The 20,360-nt window shown below is 46.0% G+C and overlaps 1 protein-coding gene across 1 annotated transcript in view; it reads right to left on the reverse strand.

Annotated features, from left to right (window-relative positions):
- The window catches only part of TRIP4 (thyroid hormone receptor interactor 4), a 68,973-nt gene that overhangs the window by 45,214 nt on the left and 3,399 nt on the right, over positions 1–20,360 (reverse strand). The window contains exons 2-3 of the mRNA XM_025199902.1: positions 6,784–6,858; positions 134–300 (exon numbers count right to left, since the gene is read on the reverse strand). Coding sequence (XP_025055687.1) covers positions 134–300; positions 6,784–6,858 — 242 coding nt within the window. The remainder of the gene's footprint in view (positions 1–133; positions 301–6,783; positions 6,859–20,360) is intronic.

The following is a 20,360-nucleotide window of genomic DNA, read 5'->3' on the forward strand; positions in this document are numbered from 1 at the left end:
TGAGACCCAATAGCAAAACCAGCTGCAGAGGGCACTTCAAGGCTCTAAAAGTGTTGGTTAAATTAGGTAACTAAGGTAAGTTGGGTTCCTTTCAATGCTTTAATTCCACCAACACATTGTCACTTTGACCTACCATCTTTTTTCCTGTATACTGGCAGAGGGTCAGAAGCCAGCTGAGAGGACTTTTGCCACCTGGCTACCAGTTCTTCTATAAACCGACTCTTCTTCCCATCAGTCCCCTGGATGAGGTCAATTACATATTCTCGGATCTCCTCTTCATTTTTAATTGATAAGATGTACCTCAAAGTGGACAACAAGAAGGGAAACTAGTCACCAAACAATAGCATCCTAGGTAACAACATGATAAACCCTCCCAAATTTTCCTGTGTCCAGCATCAAGTGCTTTAGAGAAAGCTGAAAAAAACCACACAGAAGCCTACAGAACATTCCAAAGAAAGAGAAGAGGGACTCCTTCCTGACCCCTGCAGATGATCAGTAGAAACCCTGAAGCACAGGATAGCCAGACACTTGCCATACAGAGAAAAATCTACCTTTCATCCTCAACATGGGGATTGCAAGTGCTTGAATCTGCATATTACTCATGGATTATCAATCCACGGTGTGACCACCTCGCTTCGAATACCCGTTCATGCGCTGCCTTAGAGCATGCACCTGGTGGTGGGCATGGTGAGGGTTTGTGTGGCCACTGAGATGGACCTTGATCACCCTGGAGAAGTTTAAACTCACCTGCCATGACTTTGAGTGTATTTTCAGTGGAGGGGTCTTCTTCCGTAGGTCCCTCAGAGTCGGTCACCCCTCCCAGTGGATATTCGTAGGGCTCCACCTCCCCTACACCCCTTCCTTATACCAACCTCCGGCGGGCCATCTTAATTTAATGGCACCATTCCTCTGGTTTAGATGACCTTTGATCTTCACGCCCTCTTCGGGATTGGTTATTAACTTTGTTTCTTTGATAGGCTACAGGCCTACTGGATACGTCCATCTTGCCTATCTTCCCTGCTGTCGATGGCTACTTGCTGAGCCTCGTGATCACCCTGGTGATGCGGTGTCAGCCAGATCCCCCTCAAAGCAGACCAAACCAATGAATACCCCAAAAAAAAAAGACAGACCACAACAGCAACACAAGAGACTATATACACACTAGTGGCAACTAAAGAGAAAAAATGACTTAAAGAATAGGAGGGCGGATAGAAGAGAAGAGATCAGGATACACTGCTCCTTCCCTCTTTTAGCCCTAGAGTCGAAACCAGGTTGCGTCCCATGGCACTGCTCCGCTCTGCGCTTTTGTCAGGGTGTCTTCTGTCCTTCCCCGGGTCAGCCTCCCTCCACGTCTTTGTATCTGTATGAACCCAAAGTAGGAAGCCTCCGCCATCTCTGGGTTTGCTATAACTCCTTCAGGAGCAAAGGTGTCCCCTGGATGCCGGTGCTGCTCGTGACCAGCGTGGGGTTTATTCCCTGCCACTTGGGCTGCCTGTCCCCCAAGCGTAATCCACCCCTTCTCACTGGGGCTGCTTGCCACCAATGCAGAGAGCCTCTGAAGCCTCCACTGCCACTCTCTGATCTGGATCCATTCTTTCTTTTGTGCGGGCATGGAGAGCCTCTGAAGCCTCCGCTGACTCTCCCCCACTCCATGCGGCTCTTTCGGCGCTCCCTTTTATCTTTCCTGGTCGGTGATTGCTCCTGACATCACCCGCTGGCTCCAGCTATATATAGGCACAGCTCATGAACTGCGCGGGTTCCGCTCTTTGTTCCTTCGGGGTCTGGCGTCCTGTGGCCGGTAAGTAGTTTCTTTTTGGGGGGTTTTTATCCACAGGGTGTGTAGCCCCCGTCCTGGGGTCCCCTTCGGGGAAGGTCTCTAGCTCTCCTGTGGTTGTGCCTCTGGGACATAACCCCCACTTTAAGATGCCTTAGGGTGCTTCATTTCCTTGTTTTGGTGTCCTACTTGTCATCCCGGGTGTTTCGCTCAGTTGGTGTTTGGCGTCACCATGTTTGGTCTCGTTTCCGCATCTGGATAAGAAATCCACCACTATGTTACTTGTCCCTGGTCGATGTAGCACGTGGAACTTGAATGGTTGTAGTACAAGGGCCCACCTTGTAATCCAGGCATTATTGGTCTTGGCTGTGCTTAGGCATCTTAAGGGAGCATGGTCCATTACCAGCTTAAACTCCCTCCCCATCAGGTAGTACCTGAAGCATTCTACCACCCAGCGGATTGCCAAACATTCCCGTTCTCTGGTCGCATATCATGTTTCTGCAGGCAGTAATTTTCAGCTAGCACAGGCAACTGGTCTCTCTATCCCTCCATCTTCTTGGGTTAGGACTGTCCCGACAGTAGTCTCTGACATGTCTGTCTGCAATATAAAAGGTTTACAGAAATCAGGTGCATGTATCACAACATCTTCGCATAGGGCCTTTTTGAGCAATTCGAAGTTCTGTGTCATTCTGGTCGTCCATTTTATGCTTCTCGCCCACTGTCCTTTTAGGGCTTCCATAAGAGGTGCCGCTAGGTCAGAAAATCAGGGGACAAACCGGCAGTAATAATTGGTCAACCCCAAAAAGGATCTAAGCTGTTTGCTGGGCTGGGGTGCCTTAAAGTTGCGGATGGTTTCCACTTCGTCAGCTAATGGCCTAGATATATATATCTCGGTATATATATATATCCTAGATATATGGTTTGCCTCTAAGCCAGCACGCATTTTCTTGGGTTCGCCATCATCCCTGTTTTTCTTAGTTCTGACAGTACGGCCCGGAGAGCCCTCTTATGCTGAGCACATGTTTGCATGAACACAACAATGTCATCAATGTAGGCTGCAGCATACCCGGTGTGTGGCGCCAGGATCTGGTCCATTAGACGCTGCATACGAACAAACTCGTATAGACCCCATACTGTCCCAAAAGCTGTCTTGGGCCAGTCCCTACTGGCCACGGGGATCTGCCAATACCCATTTGCCAAGTCGAGCGTTGTCATATATTGGGCATTCCCAATGCGTTCCACTAGTTCTGCAACGTGGAGCACAGGGAATGCATCGAAGACTGCCGTTGTATTTAATCGTCGGTAATCAACGCTTAACCCCAGAGATCCATCTGGTTTTGGGACTGGGACCAACAGACTTTGCCACAGGCTTTTGGATGGGTGTATGATCCCTTGTTCAAGCATTTTCTCAACCTCTTTGCGTATCTCTCCTGAGAGGTGATGGGGCACCAGTTGCCATGTCTCCCACACTATGGCTCCCAGTGGTGTCTGTATTGTGTGGTCTGTATTGTGTGGAACCCACCCAGGTTCCTCTCAGAATACATCTTTCAATTTCTTAACCAGAGCCTGCATCTCATATCTTTCAGATGTCAACAGTTCTTACTCTATTTGGAATTGGTCCTCTGTTCTAGCCGTTCCTTTCTCTTGGGATTGCTCCCTGGGGTCCCAGGTCTTCTGTATCCGCCTCCATAAAGGCTCCCCATTGCTCCAGTTTATGCCCTTCGCGCAAGAGGTTGACGTGATATATTTGTTTCTCACGTAGATGGCCTGGTCGGTGAACCTTAGTCCACCAGTCCCACCCTGCGAGTTATCTCAAACAGGCCCTGCCACTGGGTTAGGCAGCTTACTCGAGGATGTGGGCAGCAGCACCAGCACCTTCTGTCTGGGTTCGAATTCTTGCTCTTTAGTGTGCGCATCATACCTCTCTTTCTGATGATGTTGTGCCTCCTGCATATTATCCTTGGCCAGGTCTTGGGCCAGCTGGATCCTTTGTTGCAATTCTTGCCGATATGTGATCGGGTTTCTCGCATTCCCTGTATCTTGTTCCCAATCTTCTCTTAGGGCCTGGAGTAGGCCTCTCGGGGGTGACCTAATACTAGCTCAAAGGGAGAATATTTAATTAACTCCTGTGGAGTGTCCCGAAGGACAAACAGAACTAATGGAAGAAGCAGAACCCACTTTTGCAGGTCTCCTCTTATACGGCATTACAACATTCTTTTTATTGTCCCATTGAGATGTTCTACCAGGCCATTAGTAGTCTGGGAGTGGTACACAGATGTACACAGGTGTTTTATCCGTAGGATGCAGCACACCACTTGTAACACCCCTGACATGAAATTACGCCCCTGATCAGTGAGGATTTCTTGAGGAATTCCCATCCTCGCTATCCACTTAATGAGTTCTTCCGCGACCCGTGGAGCCGTTACTGCCCACAGGGACACAGCATCTGGGTACCGGGTGGCGCAATCTATGAATACCAGTATATACTGGTGTCCTGTGCTGCTACGGGGTAGTGGTCCAACCACATCCATGGCTATCCTTGAAAACGGGATATCAACGATAGGCATGGGTTGAAGTGGGGCCCTCGCCAGGCAATCCTCCCTGGCTTTCTGACATTCGGGACAAGCTGTGCAATGGCACGCAACATCTTCCCCCAACCCTGGCCAGAAGAACCACTGGGACACTCTAGCAGTGGTCTTATCCCAACCTAGGTGTCCTCCTGTGTAATAACCAATTTGTACCAACTTGAACAACTATTCAGTTCTTTAACCTAAACAGTTCTTCTCTCCCCTCCTCCAACATTCATACTGTAAACATCACAGAGGTAGATTCATAGATTCATAGATTGTAGAGTCGGAAGGGACCACAATGGATCATCGTGTCCGACCCCCTGCCCCTGGCAGGAAAGAGGACCGAGGTCAGATGACCCCAGCCAGGTGACTATCTAGCCTCCTCTTGGACACCTCCAAGCTAGGTGATAGCACCACCTCTCTTGGAAGCCCATTCCAGATCCTGGCCAACCTTCCTGTGAAAAATTTCTTCCTAATATCTAACCTAAATCCACTCTCAACTAGTTTACACCCATTATTCCTAGTCACTCCCTGGGGTGCCTTAGTAAACAGCGCTTCCCCTATTCCCCGTTGACCTCCCCTAATAAATTTATAGGCGGCCACAAGATCTCCCCTCAGCCATCTCTTGTGAAGGCTGAAGAGATTCAGCTCTCTCAACCTCCCCCTGTAGGGTCTATCACAAAGGCCAATAATCATGCAAGTGGCCCTCCTCTGGAGAACTCTAGTTCTCCAGTCATCTATAGTGTCTTCCTGAAAACACAGTACAGAAAAAATGTAAAAGAAGTGATTATAGGAGAAAACCCTACAGTTTTCAACTTATTTTTAGCCACCAAAAACAAGCAAAAGGTTGTGGGGGTGCACAAATCCTGTGCTATCTTCACATGTAGCCTTCCAAGGCTTGTGCAAAAAATGCCCAAACTACAAAATGCACCAAAGCCAGAAGGGCTAAATCAGACCTGGTACAAGATCTAATTATGGATATAAGCCCCTCCTTATCACCCGATGCTTAGCAAGCATTTAGAGCTTTGCCAAAGCAGGTGACAAAGCTAGCCCTGAATTTGGGCAGGGACTTTGGATGAGGAAACACCTGCATGATTAAAACTAGTTATAGGAGAGGGAATGCAGACCTCTGTGACAGAAGATACAGTCAGTATCTTAGAGATCCAGGAGGAAAGACTAAGTTTGTATGTAAAAAAGTGAGACAAAAACTACAAGCAAATACAGCTGACATTAAAAATAATCTTCCCAAGGATACAACAATAAGGATCATTTGGGGATCTAAATGGGAGGGAAACGGGACCAAGTAAATTATGGGGGGGGAAGCACGGGCATTAGTAAATAAAGTTAACTTTAAGATGAGAATGTATAAAAGAATACACGGGGACCAAAAGTGTATTACAGTATTGCAGGTACATTAAGTAGCCCAGCCATTATCTAGCTTTCTTTATTTCCTTAAATTATAAAGAGGTGACGACAGTTCCAGCTTTAGATAGATAGCAAGACAGATAGATACATACGTGTATGTACGTATAGATCTATATAGATCAATTCATATATCTTGACAGATAAATCATAAAGTGTGTGTGGGGGGGGGGGGGGATGCATGCACACATACCAAGCAGTATGTACATGTACCAGCCATGTTTTCACCAGCCAGGAGCCCAGTATCTCTAACCAGACTGTTTGAACATTAACATATACAAACAGTATACTGATAGCACAGATATTCAGTTATAAGAACAGTCATATATTATTTCCTTTGCAAATGTGTAATGCAATCCCCATGTATTGCTCCAGTATTGGATTTTGTTTTGACATCTGCCTGAATTCATTTTTTTTTCCTAAAAAAAAAAAACACCCTTTCCTTTTTCCTTATCCCCAAATGGCAGCCGGGCCTTGCAGCACACAGCTGAGCAGCCAGGCCTGGACCCTGCAAAGCTTGACCCACGGGCACAAATCCTAGCGGCGTGAGGCCCCGGGGGAACAATCCCAGCGCTCGGCACTCACTGGAACCAGCCAACGGCCACCCCAGGCCGCGCCGCGCCGCGCCACACCGCACCGGTCCAGGTGCATCTTGTGGGTGCGGATCAGTGCCTTGCACTGGACAACAATAACAACAACAGTGATGATAGCGGGCAGCAGCACCACCAAAAGTAATTATACTAGCGATGGTAGTAAGGATAATATTAACAGCGATGATGACAACGACACTATCACCATCATGACGGCAATGCTGAGGCGACGATGACGACAGGGACGACAGTGCCAGCAGTAAGAACGACACCAACAGCACCGGGCAGGCCCCGCGGCAGCCTCGGCACTGGGGGGTCGAGGCCCGCAGCCCACCGGACCGCGGCCGAGCGGCTCCGCGAGCGGGGGCGCTCCGAGGGGGGCCGGCCCCTCCCGCCCCGGCCCGTGCCCCCCGCCGCCCGCGCTCACTGCACGAGCTCCTCGCGGCAGCGCCAGCCGCGCACTGCAGTTCCGGCCAGCCTGCGGCCAGCCCTTCTCCGGGCACTTGCCAGGTCAGGTGTACGGATGATCGTATTTGCACAACCATTTCAACCCTTGCACGATCGATAATACTAAAAGTGTTCAAAATGCACGGTCATTTCGAGGTAGTTAATGAATGCAGCATATGCAAAACCCAAGTGACTCTCAGAGAGTCTTCACCAGCTTTTGGATTTGCTGTCAGCGCTTCCTACTACCGGCAAACATCCTCCCCCATCCGCACCTGGGGCTTCAAATGTTCCCAAAACCTTTGGTGGGCGTGCTACGTGCAGGCCCAAGCCCAGAGGCTTGGGTTTCGGATGCCCACAGGTTTCACTTGCCCTCAGCCATATGGCCGCAGAAGCAATCTAGGGAGGAGCCTGCCATTTCCATAAAGTGGGCGTAAAGCCAAGGTTAACTATGCATTACCTACACAGTACTATCCCATGCCAGCAGAGCAGTCTTCCCTGGGTGCGACTAGGGTGGCCATCATAGAAGACATTCCAGTTTTCTGCTACTCTGTCCTCTACTGATACAAAACCGGACGCCTTTACATCCTCTATTTTTCTTTTCAAGAACAAAAATAGAGGACGTAGAGGCATCCAGTTTGTATCAATAGAGGACAGAGGACAACCAGACTGTCCTCTATGATGGCCACCCTAGGTGCAACTAGGAAGCCTTTTTTTTTTTTTTTAATAAAACATTTTATTAGAAAACCATACTATAACAAAAGACTCAAAACGACCCCAAACAGAGGCCTCCCAAAAGGGTAATACAACATTTCAAATAACATAATACAAAACATCGGAATTAATATCATATTGCACGTCATCTCATTTGTACACAGTATATACAACATCCCTGAGTATTGGCTATCTAACACATATTACACATATCATATTAGACATCCTGTATGTCCCCCCCCAAAAAAAGGAAAGCAAGAACACTGAGTGCAATATAGGTCTCTTGTTGTCTCTATCCCATGTGCAACCCTAGCCAGCCTTTTCTACTCACAGTGCTGACTCTTAGTTTAGCCTATACCTGTGCTGGGCTGAAACAACCCCTGAAGTCCATCTCTTGCCAGAATTTTTCCTCCCCTCCTTCTTTTGTATTTGGTGATCATAGTATTATTTTCGTAACAAAACAAAAAAAAACAAAAAACAAAACAAAAAAAAAAGCTTCAACTTTGATGACCCAGTTCTCACTCACTCTCTGGAGGTTACAGTGAGTAGCAGTGTAAAGTAATTGTATAACAATTTACAATACACAGACCTGAACGGCAAAACAAAGAGAAAAGAATAATCATAGTAATAAATTCAGTTTAACCAGTCAAAAAAAGAGTTAAACAAAACATCATGGGCCCAATGCCAAGTAGAGTGGTGCAGGATGTGGTGATAACAGTATAAGGCAACATGATGTTGCCTAAAGAGGAAGACTTATTTGCATTCTTATTTACATATTTTCCCAGTGAATGATAGTTTTTCAGAAAATACAAACAACAATTTGGAGCTTCCATTATGATAATTTCATATTTAAGACCTGGCAACACTGCTGCGTCCACTAGGCGCCTTGGAGGGCTGCCCAAGGAGCCTTCCAGGCTGGGCAGGGACAGTCTCCCGACTCCCATCCCCCGCCTTCCCCCCCCCAGGAGCCCTGCCCTACCCCTGTGGCACAGGAAGGGGGTACCCAGAGTGGTTGGTCCAGAATAAGCACCTAGAATATCCCAGGGGTCCCTTGGCTTCACTAGACCTGCCCTGGGTACAGGGGCCTGGCATTCAGCTGCCCTGTCCCACAGAGCTGAGCCAGCTTGGACAGTGCCAGGCTTAAAATGTCTGTGCCCACCTGGAACCCTGCAAGCACTGGGTCCCTCTGGGTGAGGATGAGCTGGCAGCAGTAGGAATAGGGCCCATCAGCAGCTTTTCCCAGTGTAGAGACAGCTTTGCGCTTTGTCTTCACTGCAGAAAAAAAAGGCTAGCACAAGGTGGCACCATAAGGATGAAATCCTGCTGGGGAAATGGTGCAGGTTTTTGTTGCGTTGTAGGTAGTTGCAATCAACCTGTACCCCTCCCCTGCCTGGCGTTCACCTTGACTTGCTAGATCCAGGTGCCCACTGCAAAGCAACACAGCACTGAGCATCAGAAGGCTACAAGATTAGGTTCACAGCACTCAGATGACAATGTAGCTGTTGGAGCCATGCTTCCCACTGCTCTGCTGAAAAAAAAAAGATTGATGAGAGAAAAAAAAACTTCTACAGCCAGATTCTAAATGATTTGCCACATACAACTGGCAAACTCCAGGTAATGCAGCAAGGATCCTGTCTGCCACAACATCTCCCCCAAAACAGAAAAAGCAGCTGTGGCCAGTCGAAAATTAGAGAGTTTGTGAGCATGTGATCCTTCTCTGGCACAACACACATGTCTACACACATGCACACACACCCAGGGAAGCACAGAATACTTTCTAGGATTCTCTAAGCACTGGGTACACACACGTCTTCTGCCTACAGGACAACATGTGAATGTAACTATTAGGGATGTGATTCACTTCCAATATAATACAGTCAATGCAATCCCTTGTGTGGAGACAATTGTACTGGCATGGAGTTTGTAGCCCATTATAGGAATAAGTGTCCCCAGCATAAGAAGCATCTTTATCAGTATTTAAAGCCAGGGCTAGCTTCTAACACACATCAGACTGAATTTTATTAGTAGATGTTAACAGTTATGAACCAAAAAGATGACAAAGCTAGTAGGGAAATACAGACTGCCCAAGGGAGGGACTAACATAAGAGGGATGGGGGTGAGGAGGGGAACCCAACTAGGTTACAGAAAATACAATGTTAGCCAACTAAGCCTGGGGGTGGCAGAAGGGGGAGGGGGAAGGAGAAGGAGGGGGTTCGCAATGCTGAGAGAAAAAAAAGATAGATACACGCAAACCCTACAGATGTAACTCAGACAGGTCATGAAGCATGTTAAAGGGGAGGAAAAAAATATCTGGAACTATGTGAAGTCCTGGTGGTCATGGCCACTCCTCTAAGTCTTTTCTCCCCTCTCCAACAGAATATGTTTTAGAAAATATTCCCATTATGACCTCAGCGTACAAATAACATTACTTAAGATAGTGGCTCATAATCTGTGGCCTAAAGAGCACTGGCTGGTCACAGGGGGCTGGCTCTCTCTGCTTCTACCTTCTAATTTACATTAAAGGACACTGAAAATACATTAGCTACTTCCTTAATGTTTCTTCCTCAGGTATTATGTTACAGTCTTTGTGGCAGGCTTGTGCGATAATTCCCAAAGGAGGGGTCATGCTTGCAATTGTGAATGGAAGAGGAGGCCCAAGAGTCTATACTACAGCTGCACAGCTACACAGAGAACATTTAACTGTATTTTTCCCATCACCGCTATAACATCTCTGCCGATGCAGTGATAGACGTGCTGCTATAAGCTGTCACCAGTGTCTCTGCCCGCTAGCTGTCTAACCCTGCTCAGAGCAAGTCTGGATGAAAGAATCCTTGCATTTGATCTATGCTATTGCTTTCCCCAGTGAAGCTATAAGATTGCAAGATCAATAGTGAGAAAATGGATAGAAATTCTCAATGGAGAATTTCTAAAGAAAACAGGACTCCCTCAGGGACTGGTCTGTCTCTCACTACTGTGAAATCCAAGCCCAGTGAATAAGTGCATTAGTTGAATGTTCCCACTAAAATAATCAGCAGCAAAATAATTAACAGTGTCACTTGTAAACTGTCACTCTCATTGAGATGAAGGTGGCAGTTCACACACACAGGTTCTGAAACTTTTTTGAGTCATCTATTCTTGTTTAATTTGTTCAGCTGTGCACAGGCCTAGGACTCCGCATTATGGATAATAAGAACAAGAATAAGAACAACCTAAGACAGTAATTCTCAACTAGAGTGCTGCAGCACCCTGGGGTGCCTTGAGACCCTTTAAGAGTGCCACAGGGTGCAACACATTGTTAGTACTATTAGGGGTACAAACATAGGTCACAAGATTAACCCTGAGATTTCAAATAGGAATCTATAGTGTTAAAAACATTCTGACCTGTTGTGATCTTTATGAGCTCTTTGCAACAAAAGAATTGCTCACTTTTTTCTATAGTCAAAAAATTTGTGAAAATTAAGAACTGGCATTTTCTGATGGGTCTCTCGAGTCTGAAAAGGTTGAGAACCACTGATCTATGACATATAAGTTGTTCTTAATTTTTTTCTTTTCCTTCCTTTTTCCTTTTTGTAGTTGCTCTTCGCCTCTTTCCACTTTCCTATTCCTTGTGCACATTCTAGCTTGTGTGCTGCCTGCTTTCTTGACTAGGCATGCTCTGTTTTGAGAAATGTTGCTTACAATCAGTGTTTTTCATTTTGTGTTCCATGGAACCCTTTGGTTCTACAATAGGACATCAGCGCTGCCACAAAGAGATCAGGGTATTGGTCAAGAGGGCTGGGAGGCAGTGTACTGCCACTGTCAGTCCAGGTTGCATGGCGCCATGCCAGTCTAAAGGGGAGGGGTAGAGGTTTCGTGGCAGAAGAAGTGACATGAGAGAGTTATGTGACTGCAAGAAGTTTGAAAACCACTGCTTACAACCATAGAGTCAGAGGGGTTCTCAAAGACTATCTAGTACTACACCTTCATTCTTCAGCAATCCTTCACAGTCGAGGATGATTGATTTCCATGATTGTCTTATTTGTACATCCAAAGATCGGCAGACTCTACTGCAGCTTGGACATGTGTTTCCATGCGGAGTGGGTGACACTGGATTCTTGATTTGGTCTGTGATGGACTGTTTCTGCTGCTCCTGCTTTTCCATCTTCTGTTGTTGTCATGAGGCTTCAAAGTACTAAGATCCCTGGAGCAGACCTTCCTCCATTTGGGCCAGTCCTGGGTAACAGTCTCCCACAAGTTGACATCAGTGTTGCATTTTTTTAAGTTGGCCTTGAGGACATCCCTGAAGCACTTTCTCTGTCCTCCTGTTGACCATATGCCTTGGCTGAGCTGGGAGAATAAAACTTGCTTTGGGAGTCTGGAGTCAGACATCCAGATGACATGGTCAGCCTAATGAAGTTGATGTTGGATGATCATCACCTCAGTACTCATGGTGTTTGCTTGCAGGAGGATGCTAACATTGGTGCATCTGTCTACCCACTGGATTTGAAGAATCTTCTGCAGGCAGCATTGATGGTACTTCTCTAACAACTTCGGATGTCTCCTGTACGTTGTCCATGTCTCAGCTCTGGACAACAAGGTGGGGATCATGACTGCTTGATAAACCATGAGCTTGTGTCACAGTCTTTGAACACCCATTTCTTCAGGCATCCAAAGGCTGCACTTGCATATTTGAGATGAAGTTGGATTACTTCATTTGTGTCAGCCTTCTCCAAGAGATGGTTTCTGAGATACAGGAAATACTCAGTGTTCTGCAGAGTCTCACCATGGATCTAGATTACTGGAGCTGTGGACTGTTCATTAGGAGCTTGTTGGTGGAGGACCTTAGTCTTCTACATGTTAAGAGTTAGTCCCATTTTCTTGTATGGCTCAGTAAAGATTTAATGATTACCTGAAGATCTGCTTCCAAGAAAGCACACACTACAGCATCATCAGTATACTGGAGCTCGGTAATTGAGGTCAGGGTGGTCTTGGTTTTGGCTTGGAGTCAGCTGAGGTTAAATAGCTTACCATCCATTTGGTAGTTTAGCTCCACTCCAGCCAGAAGCTTGTTGGTGGTCAGATGTAGTATTGTGGCAAGGAATATTAAGAGCAATGACACAGCCTTGTTTTACTCCCACTGCACCCTACACAGGCACAGGCTGCACTATTCCTAAACCATCCTAGACAGGTGCCTATCCAGCCACTTCTTGCAAATCTTCAATGAAGGGGATTCTACAACTTTCCTGGGCAGCTTGCTCCACTGTTCCTTAGACAGTTTCTCTGCTGTCTCAGGGTGGATGAAATCTGTCACATCCAGTCCACAACCTGTCTTGCCTAATTCAAGATTCCTTCCTCTAGTATCCTGAAATGTTTTATCCCATTACCTGAACTAACTGTTAACTTCAGTGTTCCTCAAGGTGTTAACTGCTTTGTTCATTTCAATTGTTATAATCAAACCACTCTTTGCCTCTCTTAACAATGTCCCTTTCCCCTGTCCCGTTCTTTTCTACATACAATCTTTTAGTTCTGCCAGTGCATTCATAGCATCTGACAGATAGGTTGTTGCCTACAAAAGCGGATGCCTCCCTGAACCAGTTAGTCTAAAAAGTTTCATCCTACCCTAACTTCTGCCTAACTGGTTTGAGATAAGGTAAAGTGTGTGTGGGGGGGGGAGGGGTGGGGAGGATTAGATAGCAAACATTTTTAAGGATCGGAGATTTGCAAGAAAATGTTACATTTCATCCCCATGCTGCTGACTAGATGTGATCATCCCTAACACTTCCAGTCTTTTATAATTTCTCAGTTTAACATCCCATCTGCTGCCCTTCTGATTCAACCCTGGAAGTGTTTTCTAGGGTAAGAGCTGCAGCCTGTATTTTGCCTCCCCAAAACAGGGCTTTTTCTAGTTTTGGTATACTAGTAAATGCATGTCCCCCTTTGTATGAGGGCTAACTTTGCTTCACTTGGGACTGAAGCTTTCCAGTTAATACTGCATCCACTTCCAGTTCTTTCTCACTCCCCCGCAGTAGTGTAAATGAGGAGGGGTGATGAAGACACCAGTCCTGGGCTCCAGCTAGTAACTGAGCAGGGTGGGGGAGAAGTGGTCAAAAATAGCTGTTATTGCCAGTATTGACTCTGTGGCAGCTGGCAAGAGGAAGGTGCTGCCTTGCTATGCCTCTGCTCCCCTGTTCAGTTCTGGGGCATTGTGGAGAAAATCTGAATCCTTCTCCTTTTATATGTGAATGAAATTCTGAGCTCTACCCACTACCGGCACAAGGTATTGCCCACAGATAAATGAGTACTGGGCAAAGACCTAGTGTGCTAAGGCTGAGCAGCTCTAGAGTTAGAAAAGGGAATAGACACAGTATATGGAATGGACAGACAGCAAAAGGAGTAATCTACTTATGGGGGACTGGCACTGGTCCACACATATGGGTAGCTTCTGTAGGAGGATTAGCAGCTGAGAGGGAACTTTAGCTTTTTGTCTGAAAGAGGAGTGATCTGAGAGGATATGATAGATGAAAGGGAGGAAATCGGATTGCAGGCAGCAAGGAGAAGGGTGCAGAGGATTTGGGTGCTTGTCAAGGAGTCCAGCAATTGGGCAAGGGGAGAAGGGTGCTTATTTGAGGAAGAGATTGCAGGAAGGCTGCATGACTGAGGGGTATGGGGCATGTCCAAGGAGGTGCTGTGAGATATGAGGGATTGGGACTGCCTGGATATTTAAAGCCTTCAACCTAATTGAGCTAGTGGGCCTATTTCCTTCTGCAACCTGTGGAGACAGCTGACCTCAGAGAGGCACTGTAGCTAGCACAGCACAATGTATAAATCTCTAGAGAGGGCAGAAAGGTCTCAACTATAGACACCAAAGGGTGTCAGACAGGGCTTTGCAAGGACATGTTGTCTAGTGGTTAGGTCAGCAGACTACTCTGCCACAGGATCCCTGTGTGCTTTTGAGCATGTCACTTAGACCCAGAACCTAACAGGCCTCTTTAGATGCCTCTGAGGACCTGGGCCTTAGTCTCTATGATCCTCAGTTCCCCATCTGTCAAATGAGCATAACACCACTGTTCCACCTATCTGTGTTATGAGGATAAACATATTAAAAACTGTCCAGCACTCAGTTCCCATAGTGACAGGGGTTCTCATAAGTACTGGAGATAAGTAGCCAAACTCTGGAGTATGCAATGTGCAGCTCACTTCTTCCCCAGGGTGGGGGAATCCCAATTTGATCAAAGCCAGTAACAAAATTCCAGCATTGTACCCAAAGGCCTCCTCTCACTGTAGCCAAGACAGAAAACATACAAAACCTTGCAGTAGAGCCATTATGTTTTGAATAGGGGACTGTAAGGAGTCTTCATGGCAACTGGGACAGGGCTCATGTTCTTTTGTGTAGCATAACAGGCACAACCAGAGGTATAACTAACTAGAGGGTGGTAATAGAGGCAACTTTGGGGGGGGAGGGGGGGGGGTTTGAGAAAAAACAACTGCTGCTAGCAGGCATGCATTTACAGTTGGCATCACGGTGGCAACTGGACATAATTGCTTCTGCTTTTCCTCAGAAGCCCAGCTGCATCTCTATACTGCTGAGCACAATTGATATATTTAAATAATGTTAGATAAATCAATTAGACTGAAGGGGGAGGTGGTAAGGAGAGGGTTCAGCAATTTGAACCCATCTAACTTAACTTGCTCACCCTGTTGTTTGCTGTAGAAGGGGCCACAGCTTGGAAGGTGAAAAGTCAGGGCTGTAGGAAGTGTATTATGTTGTGGCAGGAAGGTTGGGATAAAGTAGGCATTTGTTCTACATATTAGATAAGGAAATGTCAGGGCATTGGCAGCTGGATGATAAGGGAGGGTGGCTAACTGAGATAGGAGGGCACTGGACAAGCCTGGTCATATTCCATGAAGGGCCCAACCCCAGTTTGGCTTTGTATAAGCTGTGAGCAGAGTACACTGAAGGTTGGAGTTTCCTTATTGTGTGTGCTGCCTTTGTCAGAGTCTTGTTACAGCCTTTGATGCCTGTACAAACCTTGACCTTTTCTCAGGTCTACTTATTAAGACATTTCTGTTGCAGTTGCCCACTTTATTTGATAAAACAGTAAGCACAGTCTCTATATCCCTGAGTCCCATAAGCGCAATCCCATATTATTGTGCCTTACAATGACAAACAACAAAACTCACACTCCATATTGCTCTGCTAGGACCCAGTTGCTATATCTTAAATCAAAATTAATTATTTACCTGGGATCTAGTTCTCCTTTCACTCAGATCTTTCAAGAAAACTCCTTTGAAGCCAGTGGATGTACCATGGTGCAGAACTGGTGTAAAGGAGAAGAGCAGCTCTAGGTGTGTTGTAAGGGCTTCTGGAGAGAAGGAGCATCTCACACAGCAGCAACTCTGGCCCAACATATAATATAAAACCTCATCAATGCTTCCATTGCCTGGAGTATGTGGTAGACTTACGGACTGAGATCCATAGGGTTTCCTTAGTGCTACAGTAGAGTTAGATTGATGTTGTAGCTATGATGGTACAGGAATTACATGAGAAGTAAGGATTTTTTTGGAGGTGATATCATTTATTGGACCACCTGCTTAGTTGCAGACAAGTTAGACACGCTTTTTAATGCAATACATTATTCATCAGAACCTAATGAAGAATGCGTTGTACAGTACTCAGAAGCTTGTCTAACTTATTCCAACCATGCAGTTGGTCCAATAAAACACATAACCCCCAGAAAATCCTTGTCTCTGGTGATACAGGGAATAAGAGACCAGAATCAGAGATAGAATTTGTCTCCCCCATATGGTTGTGAAGAAATAAAATAGTTCAATGGTATAATTACTGTTAATTAGATACCAATGATATATGCATATTGAACTATTAGAATTTTATTTCCAATTGTTATCAACATTTTTCAAGGTGCTTGAAGCTTCATATAACATGCAAACACCACTGCCTTGCACCTAGGTCACCACCTGCATTTATATAAAACAGAATACTTTCAGATTAGATGGGTGATAGTGATTCCTAGTCTGCATTCAGCTTTCATGGGTTCGACTGGCAATACAGGATAGGAGATGTTGGACACTTGGCTCAAAATGTAAAATACATATATGGACACACACTAAGGCATATTTAAAAAAATGTTTAAATGAGCAAGGAAAATAAATGTAAGGAGGTCTGATAACAGAAGTGGGGTAAGTTTTTAGTCCTCAGTATTGTAGAGCAAAGGTTGAAAACACGAAGGGAGTAAAACTCTACATATTAAAAAACTGGAAGACAAATTACAAGAACCTGAAATAGGATTTTGAAAAGGGGGATACAGATGGTGTATCCAAAAATAATCCAAAGCTATTATTTTATCAGCACTATACTCGTTATAGTTAAATGTATGTCTCTTATTCAGATTTGTAAAACAAAATCTAGCTTTCTTGAGCATCTTGACAGTACATTGAACACTTCATTACCAATCATTTCCACATGAGTTAATATTAACCTGCATTAATATTACAACAACTGAGTCAAGATTTTCAGCTGTGAAATAGAACAGAGATATTACCAAGAACAGCTAACAGCTAGCAACATTGCAGAAGAAAGGATAACTTGATTAATGGAACATCAAGACTATTCAAAAGGAAAGATGGTTGTTAACACCTTTGTAGTGAAGAGAGATTAACAGGAATCAGGTCGATTGAGAGCCATAAAGTCAACTGACTCCCTCAGTAGTGCTTGAATAGAAATGCTCCTGCCTCTCCCAGGCACTTGATATTAATATTTGAGCGGAGCAGGAATCAAAGCGTGCATGTTGGGGGGAGGGTGCAGTTTTATTCATAATTGTTATTAGAGGCCTTCAGGGTGCTTGATGGTTTAAACAACATACTTAAAAACACTGCCCTGTACTCAGGTCACCATCTGCACTTATACAACACAAGTACAACACACTTCTAGGTCAATTGGGTAATGTTTGACTCCTAATTTGCTTTCAGTTTCCAACACCAGCTATTTTTGGCTGCAAAGCACATATAGGCATCGAGTAAGCCCATAAAAGGACTCAGGTTACAGAGAAGCTATTGTGAAGCCATTTTTTTCTCTTCCCATCCCTTTCTGTACTGAGTATTCTCCATGTGAAGTGGAGGATTGAACTCCTGTTGGAAAAAAGACCACAGATATCTAGGCTAAGATATGGTTCTGTAGCAGGATTATACCATGTTTATTAAGTAATACAGGCAAGGATTAAATTAGCCTGCTTAGGCCATATCTCCCCATTGAATTAAATGGGGAAGTACCCATCTCTTATGATTCTGAAGCTACCTGCTCCTATATGTCCTTCCTTGCCTGTCTCAGTGCATCCTCTCAGATTTTAGACCATGTGCCACTACCCCTTGTGCAGTGGCATTTTGAAATTTTCCAACTGTTAAAGATTTGGATCTGGGCTACAATAACCTGTATAATTAAGCCTGAAGGTGGACTGACTTCCCCCATTGAACCATGAGAGAAAATGTATGTAAAGCCCCTAAATGGACCCCTGGGTCTTGTTACTGCCATCTGTGCTGGGCAGAGGGGTTACAAGCTGGTTGCATATCCAAAATCACATTTCTGGTTGCACATAGGATCATAGGAAAGTAGGACTGGAAGGGGCTTCACAAAGTCATTTAGTCCAGTCCCCTACTCAAGGCAGGATTGTCCCTGACTAGACCACCCCAGTCAAGTGTCTGTCCAACCTGCTCTTGACAATTTACAGGGATGGAAATTCCACAACTTCTTTAGGCAGCCTGTTCCAAAGCTTGACCACCCTCATAGTCAGAAAGTTCCTCCTAATCTCCAACCTCTTGCTTGAGGCTGTTGCTCCTAGTCCTTTCCCCTATGGCCACAAAGAAAAGCTCATCTCCATCTTCTCCATAACTGTCCTGTATAATTTCCCTGGAACTCTGCCACAAGGAATCACAACGCCTGAAAACTACACAACAAAAAGCTTGCAGTAAGCACACCACTGCCTCGCTCTTTCAGCTCAACTGGAACACCCAGAGTAGTAGACAGTGCTCCATAAACGCAGAGACAACGTTGCGAACAAGGACAGCTGCAGTGAAGGCATGGTGCAGTCTAGTGGAAAGATGCTTCTGTTGCTAATCTTGGCTATTTTTTTAGCCTAGGCCAAGCTGCAGAAGTGTGACTAAGCAGAAGGCTCCAAAGCCTCTTTCTGAGTGACCATAATGTGAACCTTTACAGACATGACAACTAGCTTGGTCAGCAAAATAAAGGAAGCCATCCATACATCTAAATAAACCAGTCACGAGATACAATTAAACAAAGCACATGGCCTGAAAGGAGCCATTATAAGACAATGCATTCAATAACCCAAATATCATAGCTTTATCTTAAAAGTCGTAATAGTGATTGATGTAACCAAATGTATTCAACGCCATGTTGCTGTATTTGATATATTTTTGTTAAGATGCTTAGAGTTGTAAAAAGAAAACAGCCGTGCCACAGAGGCAATGAAAAATGAAGGCAGTGTTACTAAAGTAATGAAGGATGAACCCAGTATTGAACAGCATTGCACAGTGGGGAAGGAAGGGAGATAAGAAACCCTCCTTTTATTTCCCCAAGGATATAAATCCCAGTTAATGGATGCCTTCCAAATCCACAAGAGATCTGGCTCAGTCTGGTCCCCAACGCTTCAGTGGAAGAACTTTAAATAAAACCAATCATAGAACATTTCTTAGAGTATTTAGAACAGGCCATCTATAAATATGGGGCATAGGCTGGAAGGAAATTTGGAGACCTCGGCTAATTTAAGAAGACCTTCTGCCAATCTACTGCCGCCCTCTCCCAACCGCTCCAGTCTCCCCAGCCAGTACAAGTGAGAATCTGTGTTGCACTGTCATGGGCAGCCAGGCAGACTTTGGGATGAGTGTTTATTTGTATGTTTTGAAGTACAAGCAAATAAAAAGCTGGGCTGCAGGCCTGTTTCTGCCTCTTTTATCAGTAGCCAACTTGGAATCAGGGGAACACTTCCCAAACATTTTTTACAGCACAGGCCACATCAAGCAGAGACCTTTCTTGCTCCTGTCAGGGCCCTGCCTAACAACCTACCCTTTGGCAAAGACAGAAGCTGGCTCCATGTAATGGTGAGCCGCCCCCCCTTCACATGTGGTAAGCACAAGCAGGGCCAGATTAACCCTTTAGTGGGCCCTAAGCAAACAAACTCATGGGCCCCAGGCTGATTGAGACCCCCCTCCCCACTAGGAAGCAGCTGCCAGGGTGGCAAGGGTGCAGAGGAGAGGGGAAGGGTCAGGGCCCTAGGCATGTGCTTAGTTAATCCGGGCTGAGCACAAGTGCCTGGCTATCCAGGGGTCAAAAAACTCCGTGCAAAAAAAAAAAGCAGAGTGGTGTAGGTGGAGGCATCGTGGGGCTCAAAACCAGAGCCTGGCCGGCTGGAGCCAAACTCCGGCTCCCGGCCAGGCTGGGCGCAGCAGGATGGCGGCTGCCACCACAGCCCCGGGCTGGCCCAGCCTCCCCTACCCCACCGGGGTGACCGCCCCTGGCGTGGCGCGTGGTGTCCCGCTCCTAGTTGTTCCTGGGGAACCAAACGCTCATGTGGACACGGCCACTGAAGCTAAGGACAGAGGACCGGGTTCATCTGGGGCTGACTGTCCCCAATTTAATCCGGAGTTGAGTGTCCCGGGTTTACTAATCCGGGGTTGTTGTCCCGAATATAATTCGGGGCTCACTGTTCTGGGTTTTGACGCACATCATATAGGCTGGGACACTCGCTTACACACGCTGCAATTAGCTCGCATCACCCCTGACTGCCCCGTGGCAGGAACCCAGGGCTAGAAAGCCTGTCGCGGGGTAAAGCGCCGTCC

The sequence above is a fragment of the Alligator sinensis genome, unplaced genomic scaffold (genome assembly GCF_000455745.1).
Source record: "Alligator sinensis unplaced genomic scaffold, ASM45574v1 scaffold1097_1, whole genome shotgun sequence".
Classification (NCBI taxonomy): Eukaryota; Metazoa; Chordata; order Crocodylia; family Alligatoridae; genus Alligator; species Alligator sinensis.